Source organism: Sinocyclocheilus rhinocerous, unplaced genomic scaffold, assembly GCF_001515625.1.
Source record: "Sinocyclocheilus rhinocerous isolate Xijiao unplaced genomic scaffold, SAMN03320098_v1.1 scaffold1168, whole genome shotgun sequence".
In the NCBI taxonomy this organism is placed as follows: Eukaryota; Metazoa; Chordata; class Actinopteri; order Cypriniformes; family Cyprinidae; genus Sinocyclocheilus; species Sinocyclocheilus rhinocerous.
In genome coordinates this window covers 1,004,665-1,022,912 of record NW_015650373.1, presented here as the reverse complement: position 1 = coordinate 1,022,912, position 18,248 = coordinate 1,004,665, and the positions used below count along the sequence as shown (strand labels likewise).

Sequence of the window (18,248 nt, the reverse complement as noted above, 5' to 3'; positions counted from 1 at the left end):
TTTTTTTTTTGCACCCTCAGATTCCAGATATTCAAATAGTTGTATCTCGGCCAAATATTGTCCTATCCTAACAAACCATACATCTATGGAAAGCTTATTTATTCAGATTTCAGATGATGTATAAATCTCACTTAAGACTGGTTTTGTGGTCCAGGGTCACATTTATTGTGCATAAAATTGCATTAAATTGATCAAAAGTGACAGGAAAGATATTGTTATGAAAGATTTATATTTCAAACGAATGCTGTTCTTTTGAACTCTGTTCATCAAAAAAAATTGTATCACTGTTCCCACAAAAGTATTATTCAGCACAACTGTTTTCAACATTGATAGTAATAAGAAATGTTTCTTGAGCACCAAATCAGCATATTAGAATGATTTCTGAAGGATCATGTGAAAATGAAGACTGGAGTAATGGCTGCTGAAAATTCAGCTTTACCATCCTAGGATTAAAATACATTTTAAAAATATAGTAAAAGAGAAAACAGTTATTTTAGTTGTTTTACTGTATTTTTGATCAAATTGATGGTGAGCATGAGACTTTTTTTCGAAACATGAAAAAAATCTTACTGACCCCAAACTTTTGAACAGAAGTGTAATTAAAAACATATTATCTTACCAAATATTTCATGTGTGCTTTGACATGCTAATTGGAAACTTGATTGCATGTCAAGAATATTTGTGTGTTGTCCAGAATTGTAGAGTGTTTCTAATTTCTTAATGAGTTCATTGACAAGTAGAATGCTGCCTATGTAGGCAATGAGGCAGCTCACTAGGTTTTGGAACAAAGCTAGTATCTGAATCATGTGAAGGACTGTTGCTAAGCAAATTAAGAATGATCTGAAATAGGTGTGGTCAAGAAGAAGTGTTTACTTTAATATTAAAAACGAATTGATTATTTGAAGACTGTGTTAAGCATATTTGACAAATATTTTAATGCAAGGGAGTGTCCCCAAATTATCCTCTTATGAACAAAAGACAAATCTTCTAAAGTTAGGGAGCATCTTAAAATGTTCTTTGTTTAAAAAGACTGTATTGAAATGTATTTCCTTATTTGTCTTTCATGGTATTTATTTTCCTTGTGTTTTTGTGCTTTGTGTTTATATTGTCTTGCATTTTAAGTGTAAAAATTGTACATGGTCTTTTTTTTTTTATATATTTGAATAGGGTGTAATTCTGTCTCTGATGTCACTCATTAGTTTCGAGAGATTTATTTAAATTAATCAACCAAAGCAAAAGTCCCAAAATATAACAGATCCCGTAGGATGATGAACACTGTGTTTCTCTGGGGAACGATGGAGGCGCAAAGGGTGTGTTATTTTACTGGACTGAAACGGCAGCTATTTTCTCCTGCGCACGGACAGATGCACGACTGCCAAGAAGTTTGGCACCCGCCCTGAAGTGCCTCCATTCAGAAGGATGGAAAAATAAAAAAATAAAATAATGGCAAAAGGGATTTAAAGGCTTTAAAGTACTGTACAAAAACAGAGAGAAGAGGAGCAAATTAAAATGCGGTCAGACCCACATGACAGAGACAGAACCAGAGATCTGTGTATATGTTGGAGCAGCTCGGTTCGCCAGGAGACTCAAACAAAACTCAAATGTTGTTAACTAAATGTTGTATAAAATACATAAAAAAGAATAGATGTTTCATGTTCATGTTTTACATATGGTAAATCCTGCCCTCAATAATTTAAACCTTGTGAATTGTGTGACTATGTCTTACCTTAAACTGTAAATCTGGATTTCATTAATGGACTTTGAACCTTGAATAAAGTGTTTTGGAAGACTGTCATGAAATTGAGAGGAAAAAGAACAGAATTCAACATTGCACTACTTAATGTATTCCATTTTGTAATATTAATAACATCCACATATACTGCTTTATACAGTACCAGAAAAAATGACTGCATTAGTATTATACAACATCCCAACATCTAACATGTCTTGAACTTTAATCCGAGCCAAGAAACAATCCTGTTTTAAGCAGAAAATGATCACTGATATATCATAATATCATAACAGTTTTTTTTGTTTTTGGTCTGTATAATATAAACAGAAACACTCTCACATGCACAAACATGTGCTGGAATTTTCTCTTGGTACCTCTTGCTGTGTGACAAGCATTTGAATTCCATGAGCACATCATATTGCATCCTATATGAATGACAGGACACTGGGAAATTGACTAGGTGGGTTGCCTTGGATACGGCTGCCCCTTAAAACACTCCCAGAAGTGAATACCAAATATTGGAGAGCCTATATGTGAGTAAATGAGATCGGTGATGCAAATAACAAAGTGAAGGGGAGATACTGGAGGAGAAACACAAGGAAAGTGAGAGAAATATATTATTTTCTATTAAGGAAAATGTCTGCCTTGCTGTTGTTGAAAACTGACAAGAAATAAACACTTTATTGAATTTACTGTCTTAATAGACTTTCCTAATCTTATTTAGCACAATCACTTAGCACACATTATACCAAAATGTAAAAATAAAATAAAAAGTAATCAAAATATAATCACTTCCTCCACCTCTGAAAACAAATTTCCTTTTCAGCTGATGTCACCTATAGGCCACACTGGGTAAAATGTAAATGTTAACCTATAGCAAATTGCTATTTAGGCATGTTTTAGGCTACTGCTTTAGCCTTTCTAAAAAGCCAATAGTGGTTACACTTTATTTTAAGGTGTCCTTGTTACAGTGTAATTATACATTTAAGTGCTGAGTAATATTAATTAACTACATGTACTTACCTTATGGTTAGGGTTAGGATTAAGGTTTAGCTTAGGGTTACTTGCAGGTTTTTTGGATAATAACAGGATCTTAGAGGTTTTAGTCTTGGTCAGGGTTTTGTGACAGGGTCAAAGCTGACCTAGGTTTTACTGATGTGGTTGACAATTCCTATTGATTAGCCTATAAAATGGCAGCAGGGTAAAAATACACACAGCCTACTGCACAGGACGTGGGAGAGAGCAACACCAGTAGCTGAATCAATCCGCGGCGTCTACCGCCCATTGTGGTGAAATGTGTGTACTACATGTCTGTCTGGACAGGCTGTCTAGACATCTCTCTTTGTGCAAATAAATGAATAATTAACCACAGGTTTATTATTTATTAATTCTATAACGCAGTCCTCTGATAAACTACATTAAAGTATCAGTATATAAAAACACAGAATGCGTTTACATGTAATTTTACACACGTCTTTTATGTCATGAGGTTTATCCCTGTATGTTATGTGGAACTATAACGTCAACGTTGTGTTTCAGTACGACAAATAAAGATGACAGAAGGAATATCATATGCTGATGCTATTAAAAGACAGATATTTACTGATGGTTCAAAAGATCCAGAAACTATGAAAACAGGAATAGCAGTAGTTATTCCGCATTATGAAATAGTTATTAAGAAAAGAACCCCGGATTTTTTATCTGTATTTACAGCAGAGTTGGTAGCTATTGTTATGGCTCTCCAGTGGGTAGAGGAAAATAGAATTAAAAAAGCAGTAATATGTTCAGATTCATTGGCTGCGTTAAAGAGCATCCAATCAGGCCAGTCTAACTGCAGACAAGATGTCATACTTGAAATACTGCAGTATATATATATAGAATGAAAAATCAGGGCATTTTTATTTCATTTATTTGGGTTCCAGCACATGTTGGAGTTGAAGGAAATGAGAAGGCAGATAAGCATGCTAAGAATTCTTTGAACTTGAATCAGATAGGAATTGACATAAAAATTAGTAAGGCAGAAGCAAAAATAATAATTAGGAAAGCTCTTATAAATGCATGGCAGAAACTTTGGGAGAAAGAGAAGACTGGACGACATCTATATAGAATTCAAAGGGAAGTAGGAATACGTAACAATGACATGGGATTAAGAAGACGAGAAGAATCAGTAATAATAAGAATTAAAATAGGACATACTGCATTGAATGGAAATTTAAATAGAATTAAGAAACATCCGAATGGATTATGCATGCATTGTGGGATTTGTGAAACTGTAGAGCATGTACTGTTGCATTGTAGAGCATATAACAACGAACGACAAATGCTAGAAGCTAAAGTAATAGAAGAAGGTGGAAGCATGATGCTAGAAGATATATTAAGTAAGCTAAAAAGGAATAAGAATATTAGATTTGCTTTGTTGAAATATCTTAAAGATACAGGAAATTATATAAGAATATAATGATGTTTATTTATTTATGACTATTAGTATTATTATTTAGTATGATATACATTCATATGTGATACATATACATGCATCGATGCTCCACACTCCAGTTCAGATGGTGGCGGTAATGCACTAATAAGCTAGTCTGCCAACCGCCAATAAACAGTAGAAGAAGAAGAAGAAGTACGACAAATATTTAGTGCGGACTCAGTTGGCAACCTTCATCCTGAGCGGAAGAGCTGCAGGTAAACATTTAACTTAACCAATTACATGCATCTGAAACATGACAAATCAGCCCAAACTCAAACAGTAATAGTCATAAGGCTGCGGGTTTTCGCTGATATCTCGCATAATAACTGCGAATTCATAGGTCTGCATTACAGCTAATGCTTATCTTAAAGCTAACGTCAGGTGACCACTGTCGCTTCCTTGATCCGTTTATTAACATATTTATTGTTCGGCTGATCTGCGTCTGATTTGTCTGGTTGTGGTGTTGAATGTTTGTGAAAATGTCTTAGTTTGTACGTCATGAATTTTGAGACCCGCAAATCATTGTTGCTGGTGAATTCAGCGTCGTATGATTTCAGTTTCTCTGCCATTAGAGAGACACTTCATCGCTAGGTAAAATCTTTTGAGGTTTTAGTGCTTATGTCTGTAAGTAAATATCCCAATAAACTGATTAGCAACGAATGAACTGACAGCTGTCAAAACAGACTCAGTGTGTTTCCATATGTGAAGTGAAACCTGCAAGAGCGTTCATGATAACCGAGGTTTTGCTTTTAATCGCACAACTTGAATAAATAAAGAATAAACGAATGACTTATTTTAAATCATGGTTATTTTAGTTAACTGATACTAAAACTAAAACCATAAAAAAACATTTTTGTTGCTTTATTGTGTTGTTAACTGAAATAAAATATAAAATCACAGTTATTTTATTTCAGCTGGCAAGGCAACTATTTCTCATTTTAATTTAGTTTAGCTTGTACTAAAATAACTAAAACTAAATTAATAAAAAAAACTATATAGAAATAGTAAAAATTACCAAAACTTTAAAATGAACGGAAAACGTAAAATATAATAGTCAAAACGAATTCAAAATATTATTAAAAACTATAATATTATCTTAATGATACTAAAATAATATTAAAGTCTTAAATTTATTAGATATGCAATGTTGTCTAATATTAATGTCCTCATGGTGTAGTTTGAGTGAAAACATTTCATGATGCTGTTACAGATCATTTGCAATGCCATGTTTTATTTTATTCTTCCTTCTGGGGGAATAAATAGATTTACTTATAAAATGCAATGTTTAACTAAATGAAAATGATTAAAATTAAACACTCTTTGTATGGTGAATTTACCATATAATATCATGCAAACTCATGCATGAAATATAAATTATAAACTATCATTTGTACACATTTGAATAAGAATTTATGACTTGCATCACATTTAACTTTAGCTTTACATCTTCAATGATAATGATGATGATGGTGATGAAGATGAATTGTTTTGCTGCAGTGTGTGGAGGGATGAGCCACTCTTCTGTGACCGGTCAGGATGCGCAAGAAGCAAGCAATGGTGTGGACACCTCTGACTCTCCCAAAGCTTCAGATTGGTCAGGACCTCATGGATTCTCCACCCAGGGGTTAAAGTTCAGGGATGGGGCTGATTTTGAGCCTCACGAGGGGTTTTCTGCCCTGTCAGAGACTCTCAAACACACACTTCACCACATGGACTCATGTAGAGACATACACACAGATTACTCTGAGTCCACACCTACAGATTCACTGGTTCAGCACAACCAATGTGCACATATTCTAACTGAAGACCGCTCACACAAGGACACGCACTCCTGTGAGACTGAACTAATACACGGCCACTCTAAAAAAGAACTGGAAGAATGGAGAGGGGAGGAGGATGAGAGAAAGACAAGTGATGGAGAGGTGAACTATGTCAACAAGAGAGAGATCAAGCAAAAAAAGGAGACACTTATTTCTGTACAGGTAAGGGGTTAAATCAAGGATGTGCGCTGGTCCTCATTCACGTAAATACTAATATATAATGTAATAATTAGTTTACTTAATATTATTAGTAGGGTTGCAAAGATGGAAACTTTCTATGATGTTTTTTGGAAATTTTCGGAAAAAAATCCAAACAACTAACTAACTGACTAAATAATATATATAATTAAATAAAATCCAAAAATTTTATTATATTTAAACTTACTAACATAGTAGTAATAATAATACAATTAATAAATAAACAAGTCCTACAAATTAAGAATAAATTTAAAGAGTTAAATCTAATCTATGCTTTCGTACTCCATTTAATTAAGTACTAATATAATAAATAATAACATAATAATAACAAATATATTAATTCATTTAATAATAATTAAATAATTTCCACAAATTTAATAATAATAATAATTTCCACAAATTACATTTAAGGAGTTAAATCAAATGCATGCTATTGTACTCAATTTAAATACAAGTTTATATATAATATAACAAATATGAACATAATGATGACAATAATTAATAATAAAATCTTAAATTTCTTACAATAATTCCAATAAATTAATACATTTAATTCAGTTAATTTATTAATTAATAGTGAAATAATTTAACATTATGTCCAATTTGTGTGACTCAAATATCTGTTGCTGTTTATCTTGAACTTTTTAACAAATAAACTGATCTGCACAAATTACAGCCAGTTGGTCTGTTCTCAACTGAACACCCTTCCACTCGCTCTGAACCTGATGAATGGGCCAATATAGATTCGTTGGATGAAGTCCAACCAAATGCTTCCATTTCTCCTGATGAGGCCCCTCCCCTTGTTCCGGCCCCTCCTCCCAACCAGGCCACACCCCCTCTGCTGCCAGACCTGGACGATTCTCCGTGCCCGGCTCACGTGATGGCGGAGGTGCGTGTGCGGTCAGTACCAGAGCGAGATCGAGTCGTGCGTGGCATGCAGGACAGTAAGAGCCTGGATGAGATCAGTGGGGCATTTGGGGGCGGGGCTAGAGGTGGCCAGGTGGAAGGACGCAGAGCTACCATATCCAGTGCCCTCGAATTGGAGGGAACCGTCAGCCATGATGGAGATCTCACGCACTTCATCACCAAAAATCTTGAACAGAAGATTAAAATGAGCTCGCGGCTGAGTCTGGACACGGATTGTGAGTATCTGAGGGTGTCAAAAAATAGTTTTTGATTTGTTATGTCATGTATCAGTAATATTTGATTTGTGTGTGACTACTTCAGCGGACTGTTCTGGGCCTGTGGTACGTGGTCATGGCTCTTTGCGTCGGCCGGCTGATATTCCGCCCATTGACCCGTCGGTGCTGGTTGACCTGCACAAACACACACAGGATGTGGCTCAGAGTGTAGAACTGATGCTGCGAAGCCTCAATGGAACTATACAGAATGTGAGTATTACCCTGATTCATATACAGCCACCCAAAAAAATATTTGGACACTTAAGCCGCATTTCAAAATACCAAACCAGGTGCAAACAAACATTTGTTCTGTAAACAAATTGTGCTGTTCCTTTTTTCAGAACTAACTCTTAGCCATTTTTGAGCTAGTTTTTAGCCACATGGTCTCAAGGTGATTTTAATTGACTATATAAAGTAAATTCTCCTCAACTTCACACTTCACCTTTTTTCCACTGATGTTATTTAGATGATGCTTCCTGGCCCATCTGCATACTGTTTCACAGAATTCTACCACAGAAAAGCCAGTTCTGAGTCATTTATTATTCCTGTGATGGTAAAGCTGAATTTTCAGCAACCATCACTTGCCTTCAGTGTCACATTGTCCTTCAGAAATCATGTGAATATTCTGATTTGGTGATCAAGAAACATTTCTTAGTATCCAACAGTAGTGCTACTAAATATGTTTGTTGAAATATGATACATTTTTTTCAGGTTTGAACAGCATTTATCTGAAATGTAAAACTTTTATACCTTTCTAGTTTCTAAATGTCTTTACTGTCACTTTTGATCCATTTTATGTGTCTGTGCTGAAAGAATTAAATTCTTTAAAAAAAGCTAATAAATATATAAAATCTATCTGACTCCAATCCTTGAACAGTAGTAAATGTATAATTTAATTTATATTTATTTAGTTATAGGATGATCCGATCACAATGTGGGTCAAATTTGTGCAAAAATACAGAAAATTTGTAAGGGTTTTCAAACTTTACAGCTTTTCAGTGTCTAAATACTTTTTGGCTTCACTTTTTATGTATGCAACCCTGATTCCGTATATTCATTTATACGGACTGAGAAGTGCACATATTGCTTTGAATATAAATGAAAAGGTTGTGTCTCTCCAGATGACTGCTTTAAGTGTGGGCTATATCCAGACATACAGAGATTCTGTGGACAGTTTGGGAGAGTCAGTGGACATGAGTATAAAGGTGAGAGTGACTTACATTTATGTAGTCAGGCGAGTTTTCATTTTTATTCTATTTTCTATTTTGAGCTGTATGTGCTTGCGTACGTGTTTCCAGGGAATGTACACACTCATGGCCCGGTGTGAGGAGCTAGATCGCTCCATGCAACCTATACATGCTCTAGCTGCTCAGATCAGAGACATCAAACGAACTCTTGATGCCCTAGAGACCATCTGCAAGTAACTATGGCAACAAACCACACCCCCTGTCCGAATGAGGACTCCATCCCTTGGAGAAAAGCAGTGGCTCCGCCTTCTGCAGTCATTCTGCTACACACCGTGCAATGGAAGCAATTTGCTAATTATAATGTTTACTAACAATGCTCTGCAAGTGCTCGTCCCCTTAGAGACAGCTTGGTTCTCACCCTTCCCCTCGGGGACCACATCTTTAACCACCTCCTTTTGTCTTGGCTCCTCCCCTCTAGAACGTTCGCACGGCAAAATTGACTCCTCCCTGTGATTTATGCCGTCCAACATCTTTCACGTGACCACAGGAAGCACTCTCTGTTGTAGGTGGCTTATGGACGACTGATTGGTTTTACTGTTGCCTGTTTATGAAGTGAGTGTGTGTGATTGGAACTATTGGTAGGTATTTTGACGGATTGCGTCGTTGGTGTTAAATGTACCATCTGTAATGGCCTCAAATTTAAGACATAGAGTAGTTTAACACCAATATTCGCCAGTATGGAAGCCATGCTCTGTGTATACTTGTTCCTCCCGGACGTCTTTGTTTCTGCAGGATGGATGCTATGCATCCCAGATCAGTTCTTCTTTTCACAGCGACCATTGTTAAATGGATAGTTCACCTGAAAATAAATTCTGATATCATTTACTCACCCTCATGCTGTTTGAAACCTGTATGATTTTTTCTTCCATGGAGTGCAAAAGGAGATGTTTTGAGGACTGTGCTTGCTGCTCATGTTCATACAATCACCATAAATCATGAGTAACGACTTACTTTTCAATCTGTTTCTCACACAAAGATATCGTATGACTTTGGAAGAGTTGTGCACACATCATATGAACTACTTTTATGATCCACCTACGTCTTTTTTGAAGCTTGAAATCTTCAGTCTACATTCATAATCTCCATTCATTAATTGCATGGAAAAGAGTGGCCAGGACATTCTTCAAAATATCTTCTTTTGTGTTCCTCAGAGGAAAGAAAGTCATACAGGTTTGGAACGACATGAGGGTGAGTAAATAATGGCAGAATTTGGATGAACTATTCCTAACACAAGCACCGTAAAGGCTCGCCTACAAATATTGGACTCTTGATTACCGTATTGAGAGTCATGACAAATGTTCTGTAATTTGATTAACTGTTTTGTTGTCTGCAAGTGTTCATCACAAGAACCTCACAAATCAGAGGAAGGTGAGGAGAGATTGGAGGTGGGTGTGAAAAAAAAAATTCAGGCTGGATGAAAGTTTATGATCTTTACCATTCTCTGTCTGTTCCTGTTTGAACCGTCTCTCTTTATCGCTGTCTTACTAACTATGATCCTGATTTGTCCAACAATCTGTCATCAATGTATATTTTAAATTATTATATAACAAAATAAATTTGCTAGAATGATACTTGATTTTTGTGCCCCTCACTACATTTAAGGTGAATTTGTTCATTGCTCTTTGACATACAGTTGTTTTCTTTTGAGTGTCTTCTGCTTTTGCAGAGTTCAGTTACAGCTGCATCCAGATCTGCACTATTAATCAGGGTGAAATTATGGAGCATATTGTTTGTGTGCGTGTGTGTGTGTGTGTGTGTGTGTGTGAGTGACTGAGAGAGAGAGTGTTTGTGTCCTCATATGGCCTTAGCTGGATTAATTTACACTGGCGGATAAAAGGTTTTGCTCTGTCACCCCTTAAAATCACTGGTGAATTCACAGATAAGTAAACGCATAGATGCACACATTTATTTTTTTTAATTTGCACATTGTAGTTGTTCTTATCCTCCTCCTCTAGTTGGTATTTGTTAATTTAACAAACCAGCAGATTTGCTTACTAGTCATTCATATCTGTCACTGAATGTTTGGAAAGGCTTTACATTTTCATTATGGAGGATGGTTTTGTTTGGGACAGACTGCTCAGATAAAGCATAAAATTGGCTGATTTCTCTTTTTTTTCTTTCTTAAGCGTAAAAGATAAAACGGAGAGACTAAACATTTGATTAGATTTTAGTTTAGACAGATAGAGGCCAGTTACACCCCGGCCCGGCTGTATTCAGGACATTTTATGATTGTGCTATCACTGTCCCGTCACAAGTCTTACACAGGTTTGACATAAATACAGTGGGTATAGAAAAGAATCACCCCCCTTTAATAATAATAACATCCAAGTGAAAGATATAACACCAACATGTCAGAAAAAAAAACAGAATCACTAGAAAAAGAATCACCCCTTCTAAAAATGACTTGTAAACTCAGTTAGGTGTAGCTAATCACCTTCTCAGTGGCACACAAATCCATTTAAATTTCAACTGTGATCAGCTGTGGTCATTTTGATTAGCTCAGCATGAAAAGAGCATTTCAGTCCTTAAATTAAGATTATGAAGGATGCTGTCTGTTGAGGTTAAGATCAAAGGGAGGCTGGTTTTGTGGCTGTGGTTAGTTAGGAATGAAGCACGGGTTAAGGGCAAGGCTGAGTTTAACCTTAAATTTAAAGCTGGACTGAGAATAAGCTTGGTTGGAGGAAAAAATGGATGGGGCAAAATACTGTCAAATTCTTGAGGGAAATCTGCTGCCCTCTGCCAACAGACTAAAGGCTGTAATTAAAGCAAAAGGTGGTTCAACAAAATACTGACACAATTAAATTTTTTATTTTTTTTTGACGTGTAAGGGGGGTGATTATTTTCTCTACCCACTCTCTATACAACATTATATAAGTTTAGGGTCATTAAGAATTTTCAATGTTTTTGAAAGATGTCTCTTGCTCATCAAAGCTGCATTTATTTAATTGAAAATGTGAAAACGTGATATTGTTACAAATTAAAACAGTTTTCTATTTTAATAAATTTTAAAATGTAATGTGTTCCTGTGATGGTAAAGCTGAATTTTCAGCAGCCATTACTCCTGTCTTCAGTGTCATATGATCCTTCAGAAAGTATTCTATTATGCCGATTTGGTGCTCAAGAAACGCTATTTTCCATTTTGAAAGCAGTTGTGCTGTTTAATAATTTTGTGGAAACCGTAATACATTTGTTTCAGAATTATTTGATGAATATAAAGTTCAAAAGAAAAGCATTTATTTGAAATAAAACTGTTTTTGTAACAATGTAAAACTTTTGATCAATTTAATGCATCTTCGCTGAATATAGGTATCATAAAAATACAATAAAAATACAAATGATCTGAGCCCAAACTTTTGAAAGGTAGTGTATGATACGAAGGGTTAATGCAAACATCATATTTCTAAAGTAATTTGTTTTCATGATGGAAATAGAAGGTAATATTAACTCCACACATAATTATTTTGTATGAATTGCAGAAACAAAATCTCAATTTATTTGTATAAAAATTCAGTCAGTTATTGTAATATAGTACATTATAGAAGGTAGATAATTTAGTTTCAAAAACCATTCAGGGTCATTTTGTATGTAGATTAAAGGGATAGTTCACCCCCAAAAAAATCTGTCATCATTTATTCGCCCTCCACTTGTTCCAAACCTGTATGAGTTTCTTCTGTTGAACACTGTTGGTAACCAAACAGTTGATGGTAGCTATTGACCAGAGTTTTTTTTCCCCATCCTATGGAAGTCAGTGGCTACCTTCAACTGTTTAGTTACCAACATTCTTCAAAATATCTTCTTTTGTGTTCAACAGAACAAACTCATGCAGGTTTGGAACAAGTGGAGGGTCAATGATAGCACTATCCCTTTAAAAAACTATATCCAATATAAGTTATGCAGTTCATTTTCAAGTGCAGGTGATGCAGAACAGATCTGTTTATTCAGTCGTGTTCAGACTGTGAATTTAAATCCATCTCTGAGATTATCTTTTACAGAAGCTATTCTCGTAACAGAGATATTTCTTTGGGTATTTATATTAAAATTCTTTTTGCAATTAGCGATCAAAATCAAGGCCAACTGAGGTTCACAAAAGTTCCTTCACACTCCAGCTATCTACTCGTCAAACATAATGAAGAACCAGCGAGGAGAGAAGGATGATGGGTGTAATAAGTGCAGAATTTCTGCCGTCCACTGGCTGCTTGGTAGGCACTACTGTCACTTGAATCACTGGAACCACGGTACTCTGACTCGGGCTTATCCCAACCACTGTTTTTACTGTTGGTGATGTTATTTTCCCTCGGTTTTCCAGCACCACGCCAGATTCTTGATCTGCTGCTGCACCCTCCAAGGCTTCGAACCACTGGCAGCGGAAGTCCTTCTTCCAGAGGTCTATGTAAGCAGTGGGAAGCTCTCCCGTGGCCCGGACACCTTCTGCCCCATTTGGGAGAAGCATAAAGTGGGCTGAAGGAAGATGCAGGTATGTGGGGTCCTCAGGTTTCTTACGCACACAGTGTCCACGGCCCTGACACAATGAGACTCCACAGAGACGTGCTGCAGTGGTCACATTGACAGCATATGGGCCAAGAACCTGACGAATATACGAGCTGAACTCTGAGCAGGATTTCTGTAGGAGACACACGTAAATAATATCAGTCAAACCGGAATCTGCATTTAGCATTATAATATACAATTTTAAATAATTGTTTTCTATCCGAATGTATTTTAAAATGTAATTTATTCCTGTGATGACAAAGCTGAATTTTCAGCAGCATCACATGATCCTTCAGAAATCCTTCTAATATGCTGATTTGGTTCTCAAGAAACATTTATTTTATCAATGCTGAAAACAGTGCAAAATGTGATTTTTTTTTCATGATTCTTTTATGAATAGAAAGTTCAAAAGAACAGTGTGTATTTGAAATAGAACTCTTTTGTAACATTATAAATATCTTTATTGTCAGTTTTGATCAATTTAATGCGTTCTTGCAGAATACATTTTTTTTATTTATTTTTTTTATAAATAAATAAGTACAATTCTTACTGATCTCAAACTTTTGTATGGTAGTGTCAATATAAGAATAATTGAATGATTACCTGTGTTTTAACTGCTAAGGATTTTTCCCATATAATGACTCCAGATGCTCCCATAGCAGCACTCTCTCCAATTGTGTTCACCAGATCAATCTGATACATGTACAATACAGGCATAATTACGAGGTTGTACTGAGTAACAACAAAGTCCTTATAAGGTACACCCTCATATTATATTATATTTTATATTTTATACAACAGTTCTTTCTGGTCCTCAAATCTGATTGGCTGAAAGGTCATTTTCCCAGATATTCACCCCAGATATCACCACGGGAACCTTTTCACCGTTTGTGAACTTTTATATTGACTTTTATATTGAAAGAGACTGAAACGTGGCTGTAAACAAGGACGTTATTTTTTAATTTCAACAATACCTTGTAAGACACAACCAACAAATGCACTGAGTAGCACTGTCAACAGAAATCGCCATTAACAGTTGAAAAGATGCTGATATAGAGCGGGTACTCGTGTGATACTGTATATTATATTTTCCTTATATACCCGCTTATACACTCTGAAAAATGCTGGGTTGTTTCGACCTAACTTTAGGTCAAATATGGAAAAAGTTGGGTTAGTCCATATTTGACCCAAATTTGGGTTGAAACAACCCAGCATTTTTTAGAGTGTAATGTCTTTTGTAACCATTGGTTTTGTTAAACTCAACAGATGGCAACCTACTGTTCATTACCTCTGAGAGAAAGGAGCTAGAGGAGGTGTACACAATCTTGATCAGTGGAAACACAGGAAGATCAAAGGTAGTCCCTGCAAGAGCCGCCACTCGTAAAGCCTCTCTGATCTGATTGGTTGCGTAAAGCCACGCCCCTTTAGTTCCCTCTGGCAGCTTCTCCAGTGAGAGGACTGGATAGAGGGCACTGCTTCGCTTCCACAGCCACATGAGCTCATCATTAAGGGCCATTTCTGCCGCAGGGCACCGTCCCGTGTAATTGGCTAATGCTATCTGGGTGGAGTCAAAGTTATAGCAGTTAGGATATGGGGCTATACCCCATAATCTTTGTGGGCGGAGTCTCTTCACCTCCCGCAGTGTTTCCATCATTATGGACTGTGCTGCTGCTTCAAAGTCAACCTGACAAGAAATTAAATCATAACTTAGATTTATACAACATAATGCAGAATGATAGTCTCTGAAATATCATAATATGTTGCGATTGTCATCACCTGAGACCATTTCTCTACTTCCTCTGTGCTCCAGTCTGGAAAAAATCCCCGGAGAAGTGCCCTCGACTCCACAAGATACTTTATTTTAATTCCCCTGTTCTTGTTCCACTGAGGCGCCCACTCTTGCCAGCGCAGCACCCCTAAACCAGGTGCTCCTGCTTGGGGTAATGAGGCCGTCAGGTCACCCTCCACCCTCTGGAGGTGAATGTCAAGGCTGGTGTGTTGTGGTAGGCCACCGTTGACAGGACGATCCTGTGCAGTGAAATATGGGTAAAGTCCTAGCGTGTCCTCATAAAATATTGCCACACGGCCTTCCCACTCCATCCCAAATGCAGCTGGGTCCGGCCGACCCAAACAGTCTTTGTCTGGAACCCCCCATAACACCAGGAAAGGCTGGCCAGCGAGAAGAGGGGCCCGGGCAGGACCGCAGACACATGGACGAGTGAAGAGACAGAGGAGGAGGAATAGAAGAGAAAGGGAGAGGAGGATGAACGTGTGTTTTCTTCCAGCCATGGAGCTGAGCAAGAGGTTTCAGGGCCCCTCACCCCAAAACTCACACAAAAGCCTCCTTGGAGAGGAATAATGTCTGGAGATAAAGACATAGAGACATCTTATAGGTATTTCTCAGGTATTTATTGATTTCTGTTCTGGTGTGTTTGTGTCCATAATGAAACATGGGGCAATTCAACAATAACTTCAGTTGCACAGTTTTATTAAGTATCAAGCAGCTTTCAGGTTAAACAACTGAAATTTAGGACAACTTGTGGACAGAAATATTCCATCCCACACACTCTTAAAAGTTAGAAGAGCCCAGGCCCACGGTTAGTTATCACAAAATCTACATCTCATTAATTATAACTGAAGGTATAGATTTTAATCCAAAATGTTGAACTGCGTTCTCATGACAAGCATGTTGTCAAAGAAGGTAAATTCATGTGTAGGCCTATGTATATATATATTTCCTAAACATATTTTAGATATTATTTTTTATATAATTTAGATATATTTCTTTGTTTTTCCTGGCGAAATGTTCAATAGCTTTTTGTATCAGACATTGACAGTAATAATAATAATAATAATAATAATACAAAAAAAGTTAAAGAAAAGTGTGATCACAAGTCCCTGTTTACCAACTGAAAAGATGGAGCTGCGACACTACGTCAGAGGAAACAAAGGGAGACACTTTAGGATAATGAATCGCTAACAGGATTCATTAGTGCTGCCCAAATTCAGCGCTAAACGCTCTTTGAAGTATTAATACGAGTCTGCAGTTCACAAGCTTTTCAACAGAGGGCGCCAGAGGGCCAAGCAACACCTGCGTCTCATTACACTGAAGAAACATATTTATCGATCTCTTTATCCCTATGTACTTTGAAAAAATACTGCCGCAGCATACTAATTTTCACTTCGTTATTCGGAAGTTACTATTTATTAATGGTTGAAGAAGTTTATTTACATTCAAGTTTATTTCGTGTATTCCTTGAAAATACTCCCTGCTGTATCCTAAACTAAAGTGTAAACCATCCTTTTCAGCATGGGAAAAAGAAACCATCTCCATGGAAACTATGCTAACAATAGTTTATACCACAATAGCTACAGTTATCAGTAAGCGGGAGTGAACATTGGGAGAAACATTGCTAAATGTAACATGTACCCGTTTTACGCTGGAGTGCTCACTCTGAAGTGAGTTCGGCCACTCAGCCATGCCAGATAATAGCTGTGACACATACAGAGAAGAGCCAGTTATTTATGTGTAATGAGCTGAACGCAAAGACATCTTTCTGTGTCAAATGAGTGTCTTTCTCTGAATAGGCTCTCTGAAATTGAAACTGAAAGCTATGTTATCATTCTCACACATTTAAAAGTTTAGTTGTTTCTCATCCGGTTAAACTTGGCTATGTCAAAGTAAGCTTCTGTTGTTGGGTGTGATAGTTTTAGGCTAGTTCCTGCTTTCGAGGAAGTGGCTGGGAATCGATATAATGTATAATTGGCATATAATATAATGCCAATTTCCATCTCATTTATAGCATTTGGAGTAAAACACAGTTGTTTAACTGATAGTTTGGTTTCCCTCATCAGGTGCTTAAGGAGATGGGATCGGAGTACTGGATTGTGTTACTCACCTCTGCATTACTCACCTCTGCATTGGATCTCCAGGTCAAAGAATCCAGAAGGCAAGGTCAAGATGAAGAGGACTCTTCTGAATGGGGAATAATAAGAAATGAGTGTTTCTGTGCAGGTTCGCACGTTCGGGTCTCCTGGCTCAGTACAGGAAGCCACAGAAGGGAGAGACTTCAGCCCAACCATGAGGGATGAGATGACAGGCTGTCCTGACAAAAGGATGGATGAAGTGACAGAAGGAGGAAATAGAGAGGAAAGCAGTCTACCTCACCTTCACCAGGGTAATCTGTTAGTAAGTAGGGTCACCACGGACCATGACAATCACATGATCAGACTCACCGTAATCCCTTAATCCGCCACTCCCTCCTACCAAACACACCTAATTCAAAAACACGCACCCGCACACGCATACATACATCCAAGCACACATATGCACAAAACTGTGTCACAGTGACACAAATTCACAAAAATTAAAAAAGAAAGAAAGAAAATACTTACTATAAAATGCATTGACTGCTTCTTTCCTTCCTGTTTTCGTTTTATTCAACATCATACCTGTATTGAAATGGAACATTTAGGTTTCATGAATGACCCTCATATCAAACTATACCTTTCATATCTTTTTTACTTTTAAATCTCTTTAAATCCCTTTTTCCTTGATCTCTGCTGGTTTCTGCCTTTCTCCCATTCCTGTCTTTCTAATTTCTCTGTCAATTTTCTGATGTCTAATCCCATTTCCTGAAAAGGATCACTGGCAAGATTATTCACAATTATATCATCCAGAATCTGGCATAATCCTGTTCTTTTCTATAGACTCTGTTGGTATTACAGATAAGATAAAAGAAGGATTTGGTTTTTGTGACTGGTGTCATTCCAGGTTGTTCGTCTTTCTTATGTCCAGATTGAAATGTATAGTCATAAAAAATTGACTTTTTATGACCAGTTTTGAAGAATTAATGAGAGGGAGTTTTTTTCTTGACCGGGTTGAAATGTGTGTGTGTGTGTGTGTGTTTGAAAGAAATTAAAAACATTTACAATGTTATGAAATATTTCTATTTCAAATAAATGTTGTAATGTTGTTCTATTCATCAAAGAATCCCGAGAAGGAGAAGAAGAAAAAAACTAGTGCAGTTTCAACAAAAAATATTAAGCAGCACAGCTGTTTTCAACATGGATAATAATAATAAGTGTTTCTTGAACATCAAATCAGCA

The 18,248-nt window shown here is 36.7% G+C and overlaps 2 protein-coding genes across 4 annotated transcripts; one reads left to right on the top strand and one right to left on the bottom strand.

Annotated features, from left to right (window-relative positions):
- Positions 1-4,358: 4,358 nt before the first annotated feature.
- LOC107711970 (uncharacterized protein C17orf59 homolog) lies at positions 4,359-9,807 on the top strand. The gene is made up of 6 exons (XM_016517079.1): positions 4,359-4,420; positions 5,703-6,187; positions 6,900-7,365; positions 7,451-7,614; positions 8,526-8,609; positions 8,703-9,807. The coding sequence occupies exons 2-6, from the start codon at positions 5,714-5,716 to the stop codon at positions 8,826-8,828; spliced, it is 1,314 nt and encodes a 437-aa protein (XP_016372565.1). The 5' UTR covers positions 4,359-4,420; positions 5,703-5,713; the 3' UTR covers positions 8,829-9,807.
- Positions 9,808-12,478: 2,671 nt separating this feature from the next.
- LOC107711968 (hyaluronidase-1-like) lies at positions 12,479-17,334 on the bottom strand. Of its 3 annotated transcripts, none has more exons than XM_016517074.1 (5): positions 17,039-17,334; positions 14,916-15,501; positions 14,428-14,823; positions 13,743-13,832; positions 12,479-13,272 (listed from the first exon to the last, which is right to left on the bottom strand). In XM_016517074.1, the coding sequence occupies exons 2-5, from the start codon at positions 15,426-15,428 to the stop codon at positions 12,769-12,771; spliced, it is 1,503 nt and encodes a 500-aa protein (XP_016372560.1). In that variant the 5' UTR covers positions 15,429-15,501; positions 17,039-17,334; the 3' UTR covers positions 12,479-12,768. The 3 variants fall into 3 exon arrangements, with proteins under 3 accessions (XP_016372560.1, XP_016372561.1, XP_016372562.1); XM_016517075.1 differs by having other exon boundaries at positions 17,054-17,334; XM_016517076.1 differs by lacking the exon at positions 13,743-13,832 and having other exon boundaries at positions 17,039-17,333.
- Positions 17,335-18,248: the final 914 nt, after the last annotated feature.